This window comes from Vidua macroura, chromosome 9 (assembly GCF_024509145.1).
Source record: "Vidua macroura isolate BioBank_ID:100142 chromosome 9, ASM2450914v1, whole genome shotgun sequence".
NCBI classification, from domain to species: domain Eukaryota; kingdom Metazoa; phylum Chordata; class Aves; order Passeriformes; family Viduidae; genus Vidua; species Vidua macroura.
The window spans coordinates 18,037,617-18,055,437 of NC_071579.1; the positions used below are offsets into that span (position 1 = coordinate 18,037,617).

The following is a 17,821-nucleotide window of genomic DNA, read 5'->3' on the forward strand; positions in this document are numbered from 1 at the left end:
AGAATCACCATTTTAACCTATTTTGTTCCCAGATTTTAATTTTTTTTCAATAGGAAGATTATTCTCTGTGCAACTATTTTGACAGTCATATTTATTACGAAAGGTTAATGTCTGCGTGCAGCAAATACGAAAATGGATTCAGGATCAGCCTTGTAAGTGTGCAGAAAAGGGGCAGAGAATGTTTATCACAGTATTTTCCATTTTTATGAGGATGCAGTTGGTTATTATGACAAGGTTAAAGGTCTCAAAGCCTTCATTTTTAGGCCACAGGTGTTCTTTGTAGAGTTTTTTTTTTTTTAATAAAGAAAATTATTAGTCTTTTAAATTAGCTCTTATTGAAAGTTACCACATCTGTGTTATGTGGTAATGAAGCTGGGGGAGGAGGTCATAGCAGGGGACTTGTGCTTGAAGAAAACATCTGGGTATTGCTTTGACATTCACTAGGAACTTTTTTTATTTTATTAAAAAGTAAGGAAATTATACTGAAATCAATTGCAAGATGCAAACAATAAATAAAATGAAAATACAGCATCTGAAAAAAAAAAAAAAATTGGTTTGAACAAAAACCACCTTTCCTTTCTATTCCTCCCCTCCCATGAATTCCAGCTGCTGAGATTAATTACATGGGCAAATGGCAGCATCAGTTAAAAAATGGTTCAACCAATACCTACCACATACACTAGTCATTCTATCTTTCAGAGGAGGAACTACTGTCATTTTAAATAAAGCTTTTTGTTGTATTGCAACTTATTTTGGCTGTCATTCTATTTACTACATCCTAAGGTACAGTGACCTTAGGAAGTCCTCTATATTGGCATTTTTTCCTCCACTTCCCCCAGCTGATAAAAGCAGACACTTTGTTTCCTGTGCACAATTACACCTATCACTTCCATTCACAGGAGAAAGGAAAAGTCTATTTTCAACAAAAGGGGGATTTAAAAGCCATCAAAATCCTCAAGTGGAAGTTGCTGAGTAATTCCATGATGGTTCTTAATTGTCAAGGCTGGTAACTACATATTTAGGAACTGCTGCATTAAGAAACTTGGCAGGGTGACATGATGTTCAGCTCCATAGCACACACAGCCAGGGATGTTTATAGGGCAGTGGTTGCAGTATGCCTCAGAAATCCTAAACAGCAGCATACCTATGCTCACTGTGTTTTCTTGTTCTAAGTCCTTGTTTACAAATGCAAATGACATTTCTAGTCTACTCAAGTTCTTACACCACTCTCAGCACTGCAGTACCTAAGGGTGTTCCCATACCACAGCAACTGGTTGGTCATTTGTTTCCTCAGGCAGGGAAGTGCAAAGGTACAAATCTGCTGTTTTAGTGCCAGTTTTCAGTTCTTACAAATCTTGGCTTTAATATCAAGAACTTTTCAAAGACACCTTCAAGCACCGTGTATAACCCCTACAAACTTAAAACATATCTGGTCACAAAGACCATGCAAGTTCTGAGGACCTCTAAATATATTTGGTTATAGCTGTATGAAATTATTACAGACAAGCTACACTCTAGCTTATCTCTCCCCTCCAAAATCACAATAGCTGCCAATAAAGTTCACAATACTGTATAACAACATGCTCCAGAAAGAAAGCATTCAATGTGAATGTGACATGCAAATATTAAGACAGGACACCAGACTTCTTTTCTTTCCCCTTCCCAATGGGTGTTTTATTTTATAGCATTTGCATTAGGTAATCAACTGAAACAAATAACATAAAGCTGGCAGCACAGTGAGGAAAAATGGAGATTATTTCTCAAACAGCTGTGACAAAATTGTTTCAAGTTGGAATAGTATTGCACAAATGAATCAATTTACGGAGGGTGAGTGGGAGCAAGCATCTTCAACATGGATTGTGAGGAAAAAAGGCACTATTTAGCTCTGTGTGTGTTTAAAAATAAAAAGGTCATGAAGCACAATCCATGTTTTTCAAAATTACATTCAGTACTGCTTTAGAAATGCTCACAAACCTGTCTCTTTTGCAGAAGCTACGGAAAGCTGCTGATGTAAGTATCAGACAGTACAAATGTACGAACATTTATAATTATGCTCCAGAAAAGTCTCAGGAAGAGAGGCTGTTTCTATAAATACTGCTGCAAAGGTTACACAGTTGCATAGGCTTACAGTAAAGGAAGCATCCATCCAACTAAGCAGCCTTAAACTTCCTTTAAGTTTAATCTCTAGTAGTCATAAAATGTGCTCTAATTTTGAAGAGCTAGATTGGCAGTGCACTTGAATCAGGCTTTTCCATTGACTGCTTAAGCAGCACAGTTCAGACAGTGTCATCCACACACCTTTTTGTCACATACACCTTTAAGTATACATATACACATTAAGCCAGGTAAGCTTAATGGTAAATTTTAACAGAAGTGTAAAAGAAAATAACTGAATTTTCCCCCAGTATAAGATAGAATTACTCTGAGATCATCAATAAGCGAAAGTTTATTCCAGTAATGTAAAAAGAGCTAGGTATCTTCAGAAAAACTAAAAACCCAGAAAAGGCATTTCAAATTATCAGGATGGGCTGGTTCTCCATCTCCTACATTGTATAGCTATAAATTTTAATGTGTGTTTGAAAATGAAGCCATGATCAGCATACCAATAAAAAAGAGACTGCTAGAAAATCTACCCAGAGCAAGCAGGAATGTGCACAGAGGACATTCTGCATCGTAGCCTTGGGTCTGCTTATAGATGCACTAACAAAATAAAAGTGAAATTCTTGTGTGGCTGCAGAATTACTAAGGGAAGGAGCTAAAACCACTGTTGCTCTCCCACCAGCACTGCCCAGAGTATCACAAGTGCCCCAGGCATGCTGTGGGCATGGCTGCGTAGTCACCTGCACAGCAGGACCTCGCACCTCGTGCTCACATCAGGAGTTTAAACAGGGTTAAAGTTCTGCACAAAATCTGGGTGGGACTTTTGTACAGAAAGTACAGAACAGTGTAACAAAATCTACTCTCAATTATATGTAGATATATGAGCATTTCAGCACCTTTCAAATGAACTTAGCCCTGCAAAAAGCCAATCTCACTCCTCTACAGAGAGTACAGTGACTCCAGTTAAAAGATCTGTGTTCAGGAGGCTGCATAACAGTTTACTGATCATACAACCTGCAGAAACAAAAATTCACATATTGCTGCTTTCCTCTATGAGTCATGAAGGGAAAATAAATGAGATAAATCATATTTATATACTGTAAAATATTTTTAATGGCAACAATTTGGATTGTTTCTGTTTCCAAACAGAAGACAAATAGAACAGATTACTAAAAACCTGTAAAGCTCCTTTTCTTAAACTGTCTTTTAGGAAATCCAATTTGATAGTTCAAAATTCAAATTATTCTAAGTTCACAATTGTCCTTAATGGTTGCACTAGATATAAAAGTAGACAGTCGTGGTTCCTTCTGTGTTTTACAAATGATCACATTTTCTAAGTACATCTGAAAGTAGTACCGCTTCCTATTGTTGTTAGCATTTCTAAAAAATATCCCTAAAATTCTTGTTTGTCTCAACCTTCACAGTTCACATCAAAGAACAGGAAATGATATCTGATTAAATAAAATGTGTTATCTTACATGAACTATGAAAAATATATTGCTCTTTTAAAAGTAAAAAAAATTGCATTGTTTTATTGGTTTTGTTATTGGAGTCTTGTAATTAAGAAATTAAAAATCCTGGAAGGAAAAAAAAACATAACTTTCAAAACTGCTTACAGAATAGAAGTTTCTGTAGACCTTACTGAAATCAGCAGTTTTGTCTATTGTTTTCTTGTCAACATTTGTCTACATACCTACTTCGATGAATATTTTGAATTTTCACTTAGCAAGCTCTTCAGCTCTCTTAGAGGTGCTCTGCTGAAAATTCTGAAGGAGATTCAAGAAGATAAACTAATCTGAATTAGAACAACATAGTAAAAAAATCTAACATAAAACTATCACTGAGCAGAAATCTTTCCTGGGATTATAAATATTTATTTTACTTTGAGAAAAAGTGTCTGCTTTTTCAATCAAAACTTTTAGATCTCCATTAACTACTTTTTGTGTATGACTCCTCAGTTCCTTTCATTAGCTAGGAAACATGCCTTCATGTGTGACCTAACACATCCTATATCCAAACATGTTGGCATTATTATTGATGTCAACAGACAAGAACAAGAACAGGAAGTCTTATGCATGGTTCATGCTATATAAATGGTAACTTATGAGAAGGAACTTCCCTGATTATTTGGGAAGAACAAAGAGAAATCTATTTTTAAAATCAGAGGGGAAAAATCTAAGAAAACAAAGAAACTGCAAGATGTACTTGTTAGTCTCTCATTATCCCCTCTGTAATTGGGCTGTTACTTTTGGCTGCAGACATCCAGTTCACAGACCATTTTCCATTTCCTTTGTTTTCATTACAAGAACAAGTTGGTTAAAGAAACTCCACTCAGTAATTTTAAACTAAACCTTCAGCATCATACCTTAAGAATTGAAACCTTTCCCACCATTCCTTTCTTTGTCTCCTCAGTGCCTTCCCAATCGAATCCTGTGAAAAGCACTTTTAAGAAAAGGCAGGTGGAAGTTGTGTAAATACTCGTATCTTTAAGAAAATTCAATAGGAAAAATTCTTGCAGTTCTCCACGGCCATTTGCTATATAATGCAGTGGCCCCAAACATCTGTTCTCAAATTTCAATTTACTTAATTTGCCAGGTGTTTCACATTGTTAATAATTGCAACTCACAAATATACAACAGTCACGTAAGGCAGTAATATAAATACAATTATGTCAATCAAGTTCACTGCAGCTTTCCCAACCAGACTGCATATGACAATTTTTGTCCTGTTCTCTTACCCTAATAAAAGGATGAAGACTACTTTTCTGAAAAGAGAATCCCTGGAAAACATTCTGGTATTGAAGTCAGAGAGGTCACTGAAGTGTGTTTCAGCAATGTCCAACAGTTAACTCAACCAGGAAGTAGATGTGATGTTTTTCACTTCACATGTAACGGAACCGGTGCAAAAAAACCCACTTTAAACTAGTTACTTTAAACCTTTTGGTCCAAATACATAAAATAAGCAGTATTTACAGCATTTCACTCATTTTGTAAATGCAATGCTTTAAAACACATTATAAAGCACCTCAGTAAAAATATTCTACAGATAAAAGTATTGAAGTAGTAGGAAAACCCTAGCCATACCACAGCTCACTAGGAGAGTCATAATATGGATTCACCAATACCTCAGTTTACAATTATTACAAAGAATCCATGGAGAAACTTACTGAATTTACAATTTTTATACCACTGTGTAAGGATCAACTAGAACTGCAGACAATACCAAATTTCTTTCCCAACCTCAGTCAGTGGTGGTGGTGATCAAAAAAAAACAAAAATAAAAACCCCACTGCTCTGATTCTTTAACTTTTTACAATATTAACGTGAAAATGACATTTGAACACTAATGAGTAGTTGTAATTTTTTAATAAAACCACATATATAAATATGGGCAATTCCAGCAGCAGCAGCATTTCTCAGCAGAACATTATTAACCATCCCAATTAATATCATGTGACATGATTCACTAAAACAAAGCACAGATGTCAACCAGTTATTAGGACTACTCATACTGTATACAACCAAAATTTCCATGTTGAAACCTGGGGAAAAATGATTTCCTCTTCACAGAAGTATAAATGAAAATAAATTGCTCTGAAAATTAAAAATAGCATCAACAGAAGTGTTTTTTTGATTGTTTATATTTTCAAATAGAACTGCTGTGTATTAATTGCTCTGAATTACAGAGTAGATTTCTTCAGGTTAAGGATATTGACTCCCACTGAAAATATTAGTTAGATAAAAGAAATGAAGCCTTTGCTTCTGGATTACCAACACAGCTATATCCAAAGCCCTGGAGGTGATCCACAACCCACTTTTCTCGTATAAAGAAATGTCTTGGAGGTCTACAAGCAATCTAGTTTCCATGGCTGAGGACTAAGATGATGATGTGGCCGAAGATTTAGGTCCATAAATCTAACAGTATAGCATTCTTAGTTTGATTTAGGGTAAATCTTTTCATAGAAAAAGTTTTGAGCCAGAATATACAATTCTCCATCTTTTTCCCGAACTGCATGTGCTCTGACAAACTGAAATTGCTCCAGTGCAAATTCATAGAACTCATTCTCCATTTTCCAGATTTCAGACTGCTGTAGCTTGGCAATAGTTTCTTTTGTAGGCAGTTTTTTCTCAGTTGTTTTCCTAAGATGCGACTTCTTTCCTAAATGCAAAATGAAAGCAATAACTTCACTTTCAAATTCATGTGCTCAAAAAATGTTTACAGTCCTTTGTTATTTACAGAGTTTTTATACTCTCAGTGTGTTGACACACTGCATTAGAAGGAGCAGGCTTTAATCCAAAATTTATTAACACAACATGCAGAGTTGGAAAACTGCAGCCTCTCTCACTAAATGTTTATGAATTTTGCATCCATTCTTTCAATTCTTCCTGTTTGCTCTAATAAACCCAGGGAATCAACATTCATTTAAGGAATAAGATTACTCCATAATATATAATCTACCTGGAGCAAAACTGGTCTTTCAAAATTAAATTATTTAGAAGTTAATCTGGTATCAAATGTTAAGAATTTTAGAAACTGTAGAAACTTCTTTCATAGAATCATAGAAACATTTAGGTTGGAAAAGACATTTAAAGTCATCAAGTCTAACCACAAACCTAACAGTGCCAAGTCCCAGTCAGCCATGTCCCCCAGTGCCACACCTACATGTCTTTTAAATACCTCCACCGCTTCTACACATCTTTTAAATACCTCCAGGGAAGGTTATATTCAACTCAGACTACCAAAAACCTTCCTGTTCTGGTGTAGCTCTCTGTAGCTCTCCATAAAAGAGAAAAAAATCTTATTTTTGCATGATTTCAATTGTCTATTTCTAATCAAAATATAATCTCTACTAATAGCATTTAAATCATTATTCTCCCATCTTAATAGGATGCTATATTCTTATCATAAATGATACATAAGCCACATCCCTGTTGAAGAGTTTCTGAGACAAAGATGACCAAAATGATGACCAGATTTTCCCCAAGGAGTGCTGTTGCTTTGTAATTAACTTGTTAATACTGTATATCTAGGCTCTGTACATCAGATCCTTTTTCCCCTCTATTTGCAGTTAGAAGTCCTGCTAAGATAGATCTTTTCTTCATTATAAATTGCATGGCCAGCCCCTAGAAACTGAGCTACTTCTCATAGCTAGGAACCCAGGAAGGTAAACATCTACTTGGCTCTCTGCATCCCTCAGGCTTTATTGCTCAGCAAACCAGGCTGCATTGAGCACAGTTAATTTCAGCAGGGCTTCTAAGGAAATGGAAATCTGCCACATCAGCCACTTTAAAAAACTGAAGCCACTGTAAAACCTTAAAAAAAAATTCTGTTACAAACACATCACAATGTTACATGCAGTATACCTATACACCTACCTTTACCCCAGCCTTAAATATTTATCATTTGTGTAAGGCAGAAGGATACTTGGACTAGCATCACCCCTGAGAGAGAAAGAGAGAAAGAGAGAGAGAGAAAGAGAGGAAGAAAGAGAGAGAGAGGAAGAAAGAAAGAACAGAGAATCTTCAAAAAGGAGTTTCTTCTATAGGAGCATCATCCAGCTGAGAGGCAAACCTGGCAGAGACTCAAAACTATTCATCTAGATCTAAAGAATTCACATTAAAAAAGGCAGTAAGTGGATGAAAAATCCATGGAAATCAACTATTTTAATACCTGTCCGGTACAGTTCTGTGGCACCCCTGAAGAACCGGGGCAAAGCTGCCTCCAATAACATGATAAAGTCTTCAAGCTCTTCAGTAACTCCCACTAGGAAGTACTCATTAATCAGATTGTATTTGGCTTGTTCCAAAGCCCATCTGCTTCCCACATTCCTAAAATGACAGAGAACAATTATATCAAGTTCTGATGTCAGCCAACAATCCTTAGTCCCTAGATGGAGATTACTTCACAACAGAACATTTGTGTAGGAAAGGCAAGACTTATTCCAAGTTATAACTATTCCTAACTTCATTTCCCTTTCCAGTTCCTCTTACCTAAAAATGTGACTCCTCTACTTAGAAAATAGTCTAAACAAAAATACCCAGTGTGTGTGTATGATTAATGCTTCTATTCAAGCAATTTTTCGAGGATTTACACTGTCTCAATATTAATACTCTGTCTCTACTTTCACATTAGATACCAGAAATCTGGCAAGAACATACCTTCCCTTTTGCACCTTCTTTCTTTCTCTGCTTCTCCACATGGCCAGAGAGTAGATAGGTCTGAACAACAGGCACTGAAAGAAGAGCTCCTAAGTGGCCATTTACTTTGCTTGTGTTTGAATGAACAAAACCTTTAACAAATAATTGCCCTTGCTATCACTCAGAGTCTTTCAAAAACTCTATGATTTTTTGGTGGGTTTTTTTTGTTTTTTTTTTTTTGCTAAAGAGTTTTTTTAAGTCTTTGCCATTATTATAAAATATTTTGCATTGACAGATGGACACTATTTGCTTTTGTTTCAGTTTCTGCTAAGTAGCATTGACTATTGGCTATCTGGTAAATATTTAAAAGCATAAATTTATCCTGATCTCAATTATTGTGTACTCCCCAGGAACTTTAGGAGCTTGAACTAAAATATCTTCATTCTAAGAGAAGGATACTTTAGTCTGACATAGAGAAAAATGTCAAGACTCTCAGTCTGCAAAAATGATTTTTGAAATTGAAAACATGTTTTCCCTCACAGGACTGCTGATACAGTATTGTAACATACTGCTAGTTTAAAGAGCTGCAAAACTGTTTCTGTAAATTCATCTTCAACAGAAAACACATTACTCAAGTATCCACTGCTTCACTCTGTTCAGTCCCTCACACTTTTATCAACTGGACTACATATTGAAATTTGTTAAAGTTGAGATTTCAGCACTGATGTACTTGACAAACAAGCCACATTTATCTCCCTACCAGCATTCTGAGCTGTGGCCACAGAAGAATGGAATTTGAAGCCAAAGTTTCTCTGGAGCACAGTCGGAACCTCCAGCTGCCACACATTCATCAAAGGTCTGGAACAAAGACAAAATTGAGCTGAGCTTTAAAATCTCATATATGTATCAAACATCTCAAACTGATTAGTTGTTAAATGTTGTGGGGACAGAAAAACACATATATGATGGTCTAGAAAAAAAAATTTCAAGCCTTGCTTTCACAGTGTTATTAGGATGATCTACTGTCTCAGCTAAACAGTACTTGGACACTCCTTTATGGTTACAACTAATGAATAATTGATCTTACCTGATACATTGATATACCTTTGATATAACTTTAGCAAAGGCTATTTGTCAAAACTAGCAAAAATAGTCAGTAAGTGTTGGTATAATTATTTTTCCCTATAAATGAAGTTACTGAAGATACAGCATCAAATGCCCTAAGGAATTGTGTGATCCTGCAACAGCTGGATCTTTTTTAACACAGAACATTGTGCATTTTGTGTTTTAGATTAAACAAGCTTCTATTACATTTGAATAATGACAAATAACTGCCATTTCAGAGGCTAATTTTGTTTTGGCAATCAAAAGAACTGAAAAGAAGTTGTTCACAGCGTAACAGAATATTCCATACAATATTGCTCTCTACCTGGATACACAGCTGTAGTAACAGAATTTCAACTGCAGTAACACAGTTACAACACGAACTCCATTAGTACTGGAAGGGATTTGTAAATGCTTTACTGTGTCACCATAAAGGAAGTATTTATGATATTTCTAATCAAGATATAAGGCCTGTATTTAAAAAAAATAATAGATCCCATAGACAACTTTTTAGATTGCTTCTTCAGTATAATTACAAGTTTCTGTTCAAAGCAACTATGTAAAAACATATTTGTGTAATTATTTGGAGTTAAGAACAAGGACAACATAATTTGCTTCTATTTTGAGGTGAAGTTTATGAGATAATCTGAAAAAATTATTGATACTATGCCAAAGCAGGGAGTAAACTGTGGTGCCTTAGTTCACATTGAACTCTGAGTTTAGACTAGCTTGTACATGTCGCACATCATAGATAAAAATGCAGCTTAAGTAGGGAAACAAGACATTGGTATGCTTTCCCTAGCATAGTTCTCTAGGGAAATCCTGCACTCATCTATTGTTAAATGCACCTCCTAAATTATGAATGTTTATACTAAAAATGAACTGGCATCTGTGCAAAGAAGGATTTTTTTGCTTATACCTGCAGGTTATTTTACAATTAATAAGCAAGAGGAAGCAAGCCATTTTCTAAGTAAGCTGAAATAGGACAGACTTCCTTCCCCACTTCCTCTTATGCACCTACCTTGGCTGCTCCATCCAGAGATTTTATTATAATAAACCCTTGCCTCTACAGACTCTGCATTTGGAGCCAAGTTAACTATGACTGAAAGCACAGGGATACAGAAAACAACCTAGTTTAGAATTCTTCTATATAAATGCCGTGGTATGGACTAGGAGGAGACAGAAGTATAAAATATGTTGAGATTCCTTTCCACTAATAAAGGAACAACTGAGTTTCACTAGAGGTAATTTCTGATCTTCCCTACTTTTCAACTGAAGAGCTTTTCATTAATCTATTGTAACACATACTAGAATAAAGACACTGCAATTGGCTCAATCAATTTTTGAGCTTACTGAATTTTTTAACTAATATATGCAAAACTTACATCATCTATACATGGACAGTTCCCCAGGGACACTTTGGAAAAATAGTAGTACCTGATTTACATGAAAGAAGCCAGAAGCTTGATACAGTAAATCAATTTCACTTCAAATGAAATGCTTACAGAACATGTTAAATCTGTACAACAACTAAGTCTCTCAGACCTAAAGAAAGTGGTATCGTAGTGACAAAATGTAAAAAGCACCTTTAACAGAAAAGCATAAAATTAATAACGCAATGCATTGCAAGCATTATAAACAGAAATGCATATGACCTTTTTCCCAGCAAATCAAAGCTTACAGTGCAGTCTACCAAGCAGCAACACTAAGGATTTCTGGCATGTTTCCCAGTGACTACCTAACCAGGTCGTTTGGATTATAATTCAAAATGTAAAAAAACACTGTTAAATTTCACTCTTTTTAGTAAGTTGTATGTCCTAGAAACATCTCAGACTTAGCAGCATGCTCAGCTTTCCAAGTGACTGATCTCCAGCAGGAAAGAGGAAGACAGGCTACAAAACAAGAGATTCTATCTCTCTTTTTTAAAATGCCTTTATGATTTCATATCACATCACCTGTTCATCTGTTCAGCCAGTTCTATAAAGACAATTTTTAAGCTTAATTACAATTTATTCTTGAAGCTTTCTTTTTCCTATGCTGCTGTGCTTCAGGATACCTGGACAAACTGAAATGCAGTAACTGAAGATGGCGCTAAAGCCTAAATAACAGAGGACCAGTTAGTTCCCAACTGGAAAGAAAAGAGGAATGCTTTGCTCCAAATAGTTAAAAAGCATTATTTGAATAGGGCAGCACACAAAATGATTATTAAACTCACGATTATTAGTTATTATGGTGTTTATAGATTAAGCTGTATATTTTGTGTGACTTTTGCTTGTTTTTTCAATGTCTTTTGGTACCCACACAGCACTACACTAAATTATCAACGTTACAGAAAAACAGCATCAGCTTAAGAAAATATCATCACTGAAACTGTATAAAGTGTTTGGCTCTGTAAAGTACAAAAATTCATTACATTTTATAGGATTCCACACTGTTCAAGCTACAGTTTTGTAAACCATACTCATATATTAATACCCTGCTTTTCTTCCCAATATAAGAAAAAGCCAAACCAACATGCCCAGAAAGGTCATGCTGCAAACCATTACAGTGGATGTATAGATTCTTTCTGGAACAAATCCATTATGGAGCCTGAATGATGTTGCCATCCTGAAACTGTATTAGTAGTCAATGTTTGAATGTGCTAACATGAACTTGTCTACAGCCACCTAAGACATGAGGAGGAAGTACAGAAATTTATGTGTCATACTCCACAGTTTCCAAAAAGACATTGCAATGTTTACATTAAAAAAAAAAAAATAAACTGGGTTGCTAATTATATGAAAATAATCAACAAAGCCAAAGAATCAGCAGTTCTACAGCTTTTGCTGAAAAAATATGTCTTAGTCTTCAACAAGAAAAGATGTAGCCTTCTTACATAGGAGGATAAGCCTAATCTGATAATTATAATTCTGGATACCTAAACAATTTAAAAAATATTTTCTTTTAATTTTTCAACAAATTGCAACATACAGTGAATTTATAAGAGTACAGAGAACCTACCAATGTCATGCTCTGCTCCAGTATGGACAAGAAATGGAGAATATAACTTACAAAGCCACCACTATCACCAAGGTTGATAAAAAAAACGATTTGGCTTTTTTCAGGGCATTTTTAAAATTGTTTTCAGATTCATTTTAGTAAGTTCAGCATATTATTAGGTGTACTTTACCTTTTTATCCCCCTGCTTTCGCCTCCGTAGCCCTGGTCTGTAATCATCTCCAAAGCGCAGAAAGTAATAATAAGAAACTAGGCGTTCTATAGGATCTCTTATGACATTTATGTAAATTGGTTTCTTTTTAACACCAAATCTAAAGTAAAAGAGGAAAAAACATCTTTCAAAGGACAAATCAAAGCTTCTCATCTAATACGTAAAAGCCTGTCTTTATTGCTACAACTGAAACCCATACACAGAATACATGATACCGAGAGGAAGTTTAATGATCACTTCTTTTCATCCTCATATCCAGTGCATTGCATGGATGTGAAAGCAAGTTCAATTTCAGTCTGCCTAAGATTATGATTTTAGGGATTTATTATTAAAGAAACAAACAAAACAGACATATTGTCACACAAATAATACTAAAAATGTTTACATAACCATCCTGACTCTAGAAATGCCTTAACTAGTTTAGCAGCCACATACATGTTTATAATAAGTACAAGGAAGTTTGATATTGAGTTCCTGCCCTTGTGAACTGGGCTTTGCAATGCTGTGAGTGGTTTTCCTGGCAGGTCTCCAGGAAATGCTAATGTCAGAGACATTAACTCTAACAGCAGGAAGACAGAGCTCAGAGCCTATCCATTGCCTGGGTTGAATGCATACAGCTGTGCTTATTAAATATAAGTCTAAGACAGAAAAGTTAATATGGTTACAGATGCTATCTAAAGATATTAAATTTTTCCATAGACATTTACCCTAAGCAAATTTTGATGCACTCCACTACAAACGGAAGCCTGATGAAATGAGGTGCTAAGCTCATACACAGGAGAAAAATTTAAACCACCAAACTATTTTGTGCAAATGCTACCTTTCAGTGATCTGTGTTCAAGTCAGCTTTTACAATACATTTCTCAGTTTTATTTTTTTTCCATTTGAAAATATCCAAATATTTGAAAGTATCCAAATATTAAAGAATTTATATCACAATGTGTCACAATTCCAAGTGTGTCAAGTGCCCTTAAGTAAAGCTAGAAGCTGGAAAAAAAAGTTCTGTTCCTATGCAAACTCGGAAAGCATTCTCTATCAAAAGAGAGCCATTCTTGCTCCTAGCTTGGCTAAAACAGAGCACTCATAGTTTTAAGATGCGGTACCATGATTTTTAAAAGGGTAAATTTTACTACCAGATACTGTGCAAATGAGGAATGTTAAGTTGAAAAGCTGAAGAACAGAAATGTAGCAAAAGCAGCAGAAAGGAGGAAGTTAGGAAAAAAACAATTAACAGGCATTGCTTTTTGCCAAAAACAAGCACTACAGAGAGAGAAATTGTTAAAGGCTACAGAAAGAGCAATTGATTCTCCAGTGCTGCCAGTAGAGTACCAATGATTCAGACTGGAGCACTCTAAGGCAGAATTGCTGACATCTGTCTGCATGCCAGCTCTGACTTCCAGAGTCTGCAGAGTAGAGAGGGTGTGAACACTTCAACCATTCTGATGCAAAGTCCAGGCTTTGAACTTCAGCCTCTTTAAGCTCCACTGAAGTGCATGAGACATGCACTGTTCCCTTGCACAGGCTACTGCAAATGCTGAGGAAGCTGTAACAAACATTTCCATACAGCAGCAGACCGAACCAATGAACAGCACATATCTGTGGGTTAAATGCAGATGTCCAAGTCCTGAGAAATGCCTGTGCTGGATTGTACAATAGCCTGCTTTTGCACATGAGCTTGAAGAACTAGGTTCAGTTCCAGCAACATAAACCTACTGGTAACATAAGTTATTACTGTAACTTTATTAATAATGATAATGAATTGGCAATTGCATTGTCAAAGAACTTTTTTTCCCAACTATTTACCAGAGAAAATAGAGAGTAAGTGGATAAGAAATTTTAAAGACAAAAAGAAAAGTGAAAAAATTTAAACTTTTATTAGCACAATTTCTACATGGATGGATTACAATAACCTGTCCTCAATACTGTGAGTTATCGATGGAATCCAGTACTTTAATTTTCAGCATATTTTAAGAGGTATTTCTGATATTTGACAGAGGACCTAAGTCTGATGTCCATGTATAAGGAAGCACTGACTCTTCTGAAATATTTTACACGTCTTAACTACAAGAATGTTCATTACAAGAACATACCTCACAGCCTTAAAGGTGTGGGCCTTGCCAAGCACAACCAGCGTATTCGAGATATTATTTTAATAATGAAAACCCAAAGAATGAGAAAGCAAGCTGTTGTGGGGAAAAAAAAAATCACTCAGGTGAAAGGATAACAAACAACAAAGACAAGGATAACACAGTCCCGGAGGGAAGATGCAGATGAAAGAAATCTGTGAAATTGCTTCGATGCTTTCTAGATCTAAAATATTTTAGTTTTAAGAGTTCCAGTATCTGAAAATGTTCTCAGCTTTATGAACTAATGTATAAAATAACATTCAGCATTTCTGCACCAGAAAGCTGTTGCTCAGTTCAAGTGTTTATTAATGTTGAAGCATTTTAATTTTAAAAAGGCAGAAAGGAAACTAGTGAATTTTGATATATTTTATTTGATTGACTGATTTGTCAGTAACTTTTTTGCCTGTTACTTTTTGTAAACTTGGTGCCACTGGTCATTTTCAGCTACTACTGTAGCTTTTAGCATTTTCTGATGATGTACTATATTGGGAATCTGCACAGGTCTCGCTTCCCCATCTCATTCTTTGTAATAAAAAGTCCAAATTAAAAATCAGTGTACATGATAGAATGAGTAATTAAAAGGAATGAGTAAACAAAAGGAATTATTACATACAAAAAAAAGAATTTAAATAAATACTTTAATGCACAGAAACATAGAAACACTGAGTGACCATCAGCAAAAGGTAAAAGTAGTGGTTACCATCATTTGTGCAGTCATATGTAATGAGATCTGAAAATTCCACTTTCAATTTTAAATAGTTTTCTACATGCTCCAAGTGCAAGATGCAGCACTGCCTAGTAAGCATCTTAAGCAAAACTGACTTGTCAGTTCAAGGGGAAGTTTCATAAGACTGAGCTACTGAGGATCACAGCTTTAGATCCAGAAGCAAAAAATAAGACAAGAAAAGAAACATATGAAAGTGGGAATAAAGATATGATCCTGAACCTTTGAAGTCAGTGGGACGATTTTTAAGATATTTTATTTAATTTAATTTTAGAAGTAGCAGCATTTAACTCCACAATAATTATTTCAATGCTTTTTCTAGCAAATCAAACTATTATAGACCAGAAAACTACTTCAAAAGATAACTTATCATATTTTGATAAAGCGTAAAGGGATACTAAGGTAGAGAAGAATTAAGTAACTTAAGAGGCAGGTGGTGTTACTCTTTATATGAAGCATTTTTGAGAACAGGTACATTAAACTTCTCCAAATGGGAAGCCAACCCAAACCAGAACTGACAGTGTTTCAGAGAAAAGCCATGATTTTCAGCAAAACAAGCTTGGAATTTAGACAAAGAACACTAATCCCAGTATATGAACGGTTTCTTTTTTAAATGAGCCTCTGCTCCATTTTATCAAGCAAGAAAACAAGAGAAATCGGTGAAGATCACCCCCCAGTTCTGGCCACCTGGGAACGCCAGGGCGCGGGTTTTGCCCGAACTGCAGTTGCCGGGCTGCGAGCGCTAGAGGGCGCCGGCAGCCCGGCCGGAGCCCGTGGCGCTCCGCAGGTACCGCCGCGGAACGTACTTGGCGAAGTCCAGGTACGAGACATGGCCGTGGTAAAATCCCGGCTTCATCTCCTTCCACGAAGTCACGTTCTTCACAAATCGCACCTGTGAAAGTGGGCACAAAAAGTGTTTCTGTACGGCTCATTACATTTACACCCATACACGGTGTTTCCTGGCTTTTAATCTTATAATGCATTAGATTAAAAAGTCTATGTTGAGTATTATAAAAAATTGGGCCCCCTAGAATAGACTTTCCTGCAGCATACAGATGACTGATTTTAGGTCATCAGAATTTAATGATCAGAAACTAACAAAAGCAGAACACAGCAATCAGAAGGACAGTCCAAGGAAACCTATCACAAAAACATCAGCAAAACAAACATTTGTATTTTTGTCCGTCCGTTTTATTTGTAATTGGAAAGGAATGCAGAATTCTTTCTGTAGAAATGCAAGTACATATTTTATAGAATTGTCTGATCTGTATTCAGTCCCTCAAGTAAAAGTGTACCAGATTTACAGCAGCATGTTCTTAGACCTATTTTACTGGGTAAATTTCTTCCTCCATCCCAAAATGCAGTGCACAAGAATCCAGAAATGTTATAAATGCAGGCAATGTAAATCAGATCTATAGTTTGCTATTTTGAATAGTCACCTTCAGCCTAACATTTCAGTGAAAGTTTCATGCTAAAGCATGAAGTAGCCCCTTCAATGTGGGCTGATAGAGCACATTTTGGCAAACCTCACAAAAACAGGAATAGCTTTACATTTCACAGAACAAAATAAGACACATGCCCCAAACCAGAGAGTATGATCAAATTAAGTGGGACATGCAAATCCTGATGGAGCTTGGCTTTACTAGATGAACAGAGTATTTTAACATCAAAGCACGTAACTGAAAGTTATTCCAGAACTAGTGAATTGGATAATAAAGAGAGGATGATAGATTTGTACTGCCTGAGCTGTCTGACAAAGATATGACATTTCTGAGGCTGCAAATTAAAAGATAGTGTTCTCTGCACAACTGCAATATATTTTCTGTTATACAGAGAAACAGAAAACCACAAAGATTCTAAGGTGAGACAAGAGAGACAAAAAAGGAAAGTCTGAGATCTCAAGACAACACACTAACTACCATTCTGTAAGGTCAAGTGTATTGAGAGTGTCCTGAAGCATATTTATTACTTATTATAACCTACCAGTTGAATATTTTAAGAGGTGAGACTGGGCTGCTACTGTTTCTTCAATTGTGCAAAACTCATGGTCTATGATTTAAGAGGCTGGCAACCTTATTTCTTTAAACACTGGCTCTTGGATTCTCAGATAACAGAAATTTGTACTACTTTTTAGTAACAGGCAACATTAATTTTTTTAGTGTTCAAGTTTCACAGTCTGTGGCATTACAAAATTTAAAGCATATATGGCACATTAAAGTGGTGGCAAATCTAGCTGAAAAGCACTGCACAACGTTATACAATGGCGTTTCATAAACTCCATTGGCTTGCTGTCTGGTTTTGTCCATAGCACAAACTGATAATATGGGACTTTGAATCCAGTTGAAGTACCTTTACCTTTACAGCTACTGAAATAAACCACAATTCCATTGACTCTATCTTTCCAAGATTAATGACAAGATAC

At 35.7% G+C, this 17,821-nt stretch overlaps 1 protein-coding gene across 1 annotated transcript in view; it reads right to left on the reverse strand.

Moving 5' to 3' along the window:
- Positions 1 to 1,644: 1,644 nt before the first annotated feature.
- Positions 1,645 to 17,821, reverse strand: part of HS2ST1 (heparan sulfate 2-O-sulfotransferase 1) — a 77,550-nt gene continuing 61,373 nt past the window's right edge. Inside the window, exons 3-7 of the mRNA XM_053985099.1 lie at positions 16,206 to 16,291; positions 12,511 to 12,649; positions 8,998 to 9,095; positions 7,771 to 7,928; positions 1,645 to 6,258 (exon numbers count right to left, since the gene is read on the reverse strand). Coding sequence (XP_053841074.1) covers positions 6,032 to 6,258; positions 7,771 to 7,928; positions 8,998 to 9,095; positions 12,511 to 12,649; positions 16,206 to 16,291 — 708 coding nt within the window. The 3' untranslated portion in view covers positions 1,645 to 6,031. The remainder of the gene's footprint in view (positions 6,259 to 7,770; positions 7,929 to 8,997; positions 9,096 to 12,510; positions 12,650 to 16,205; positions 16,292 to 17,821) is intronic.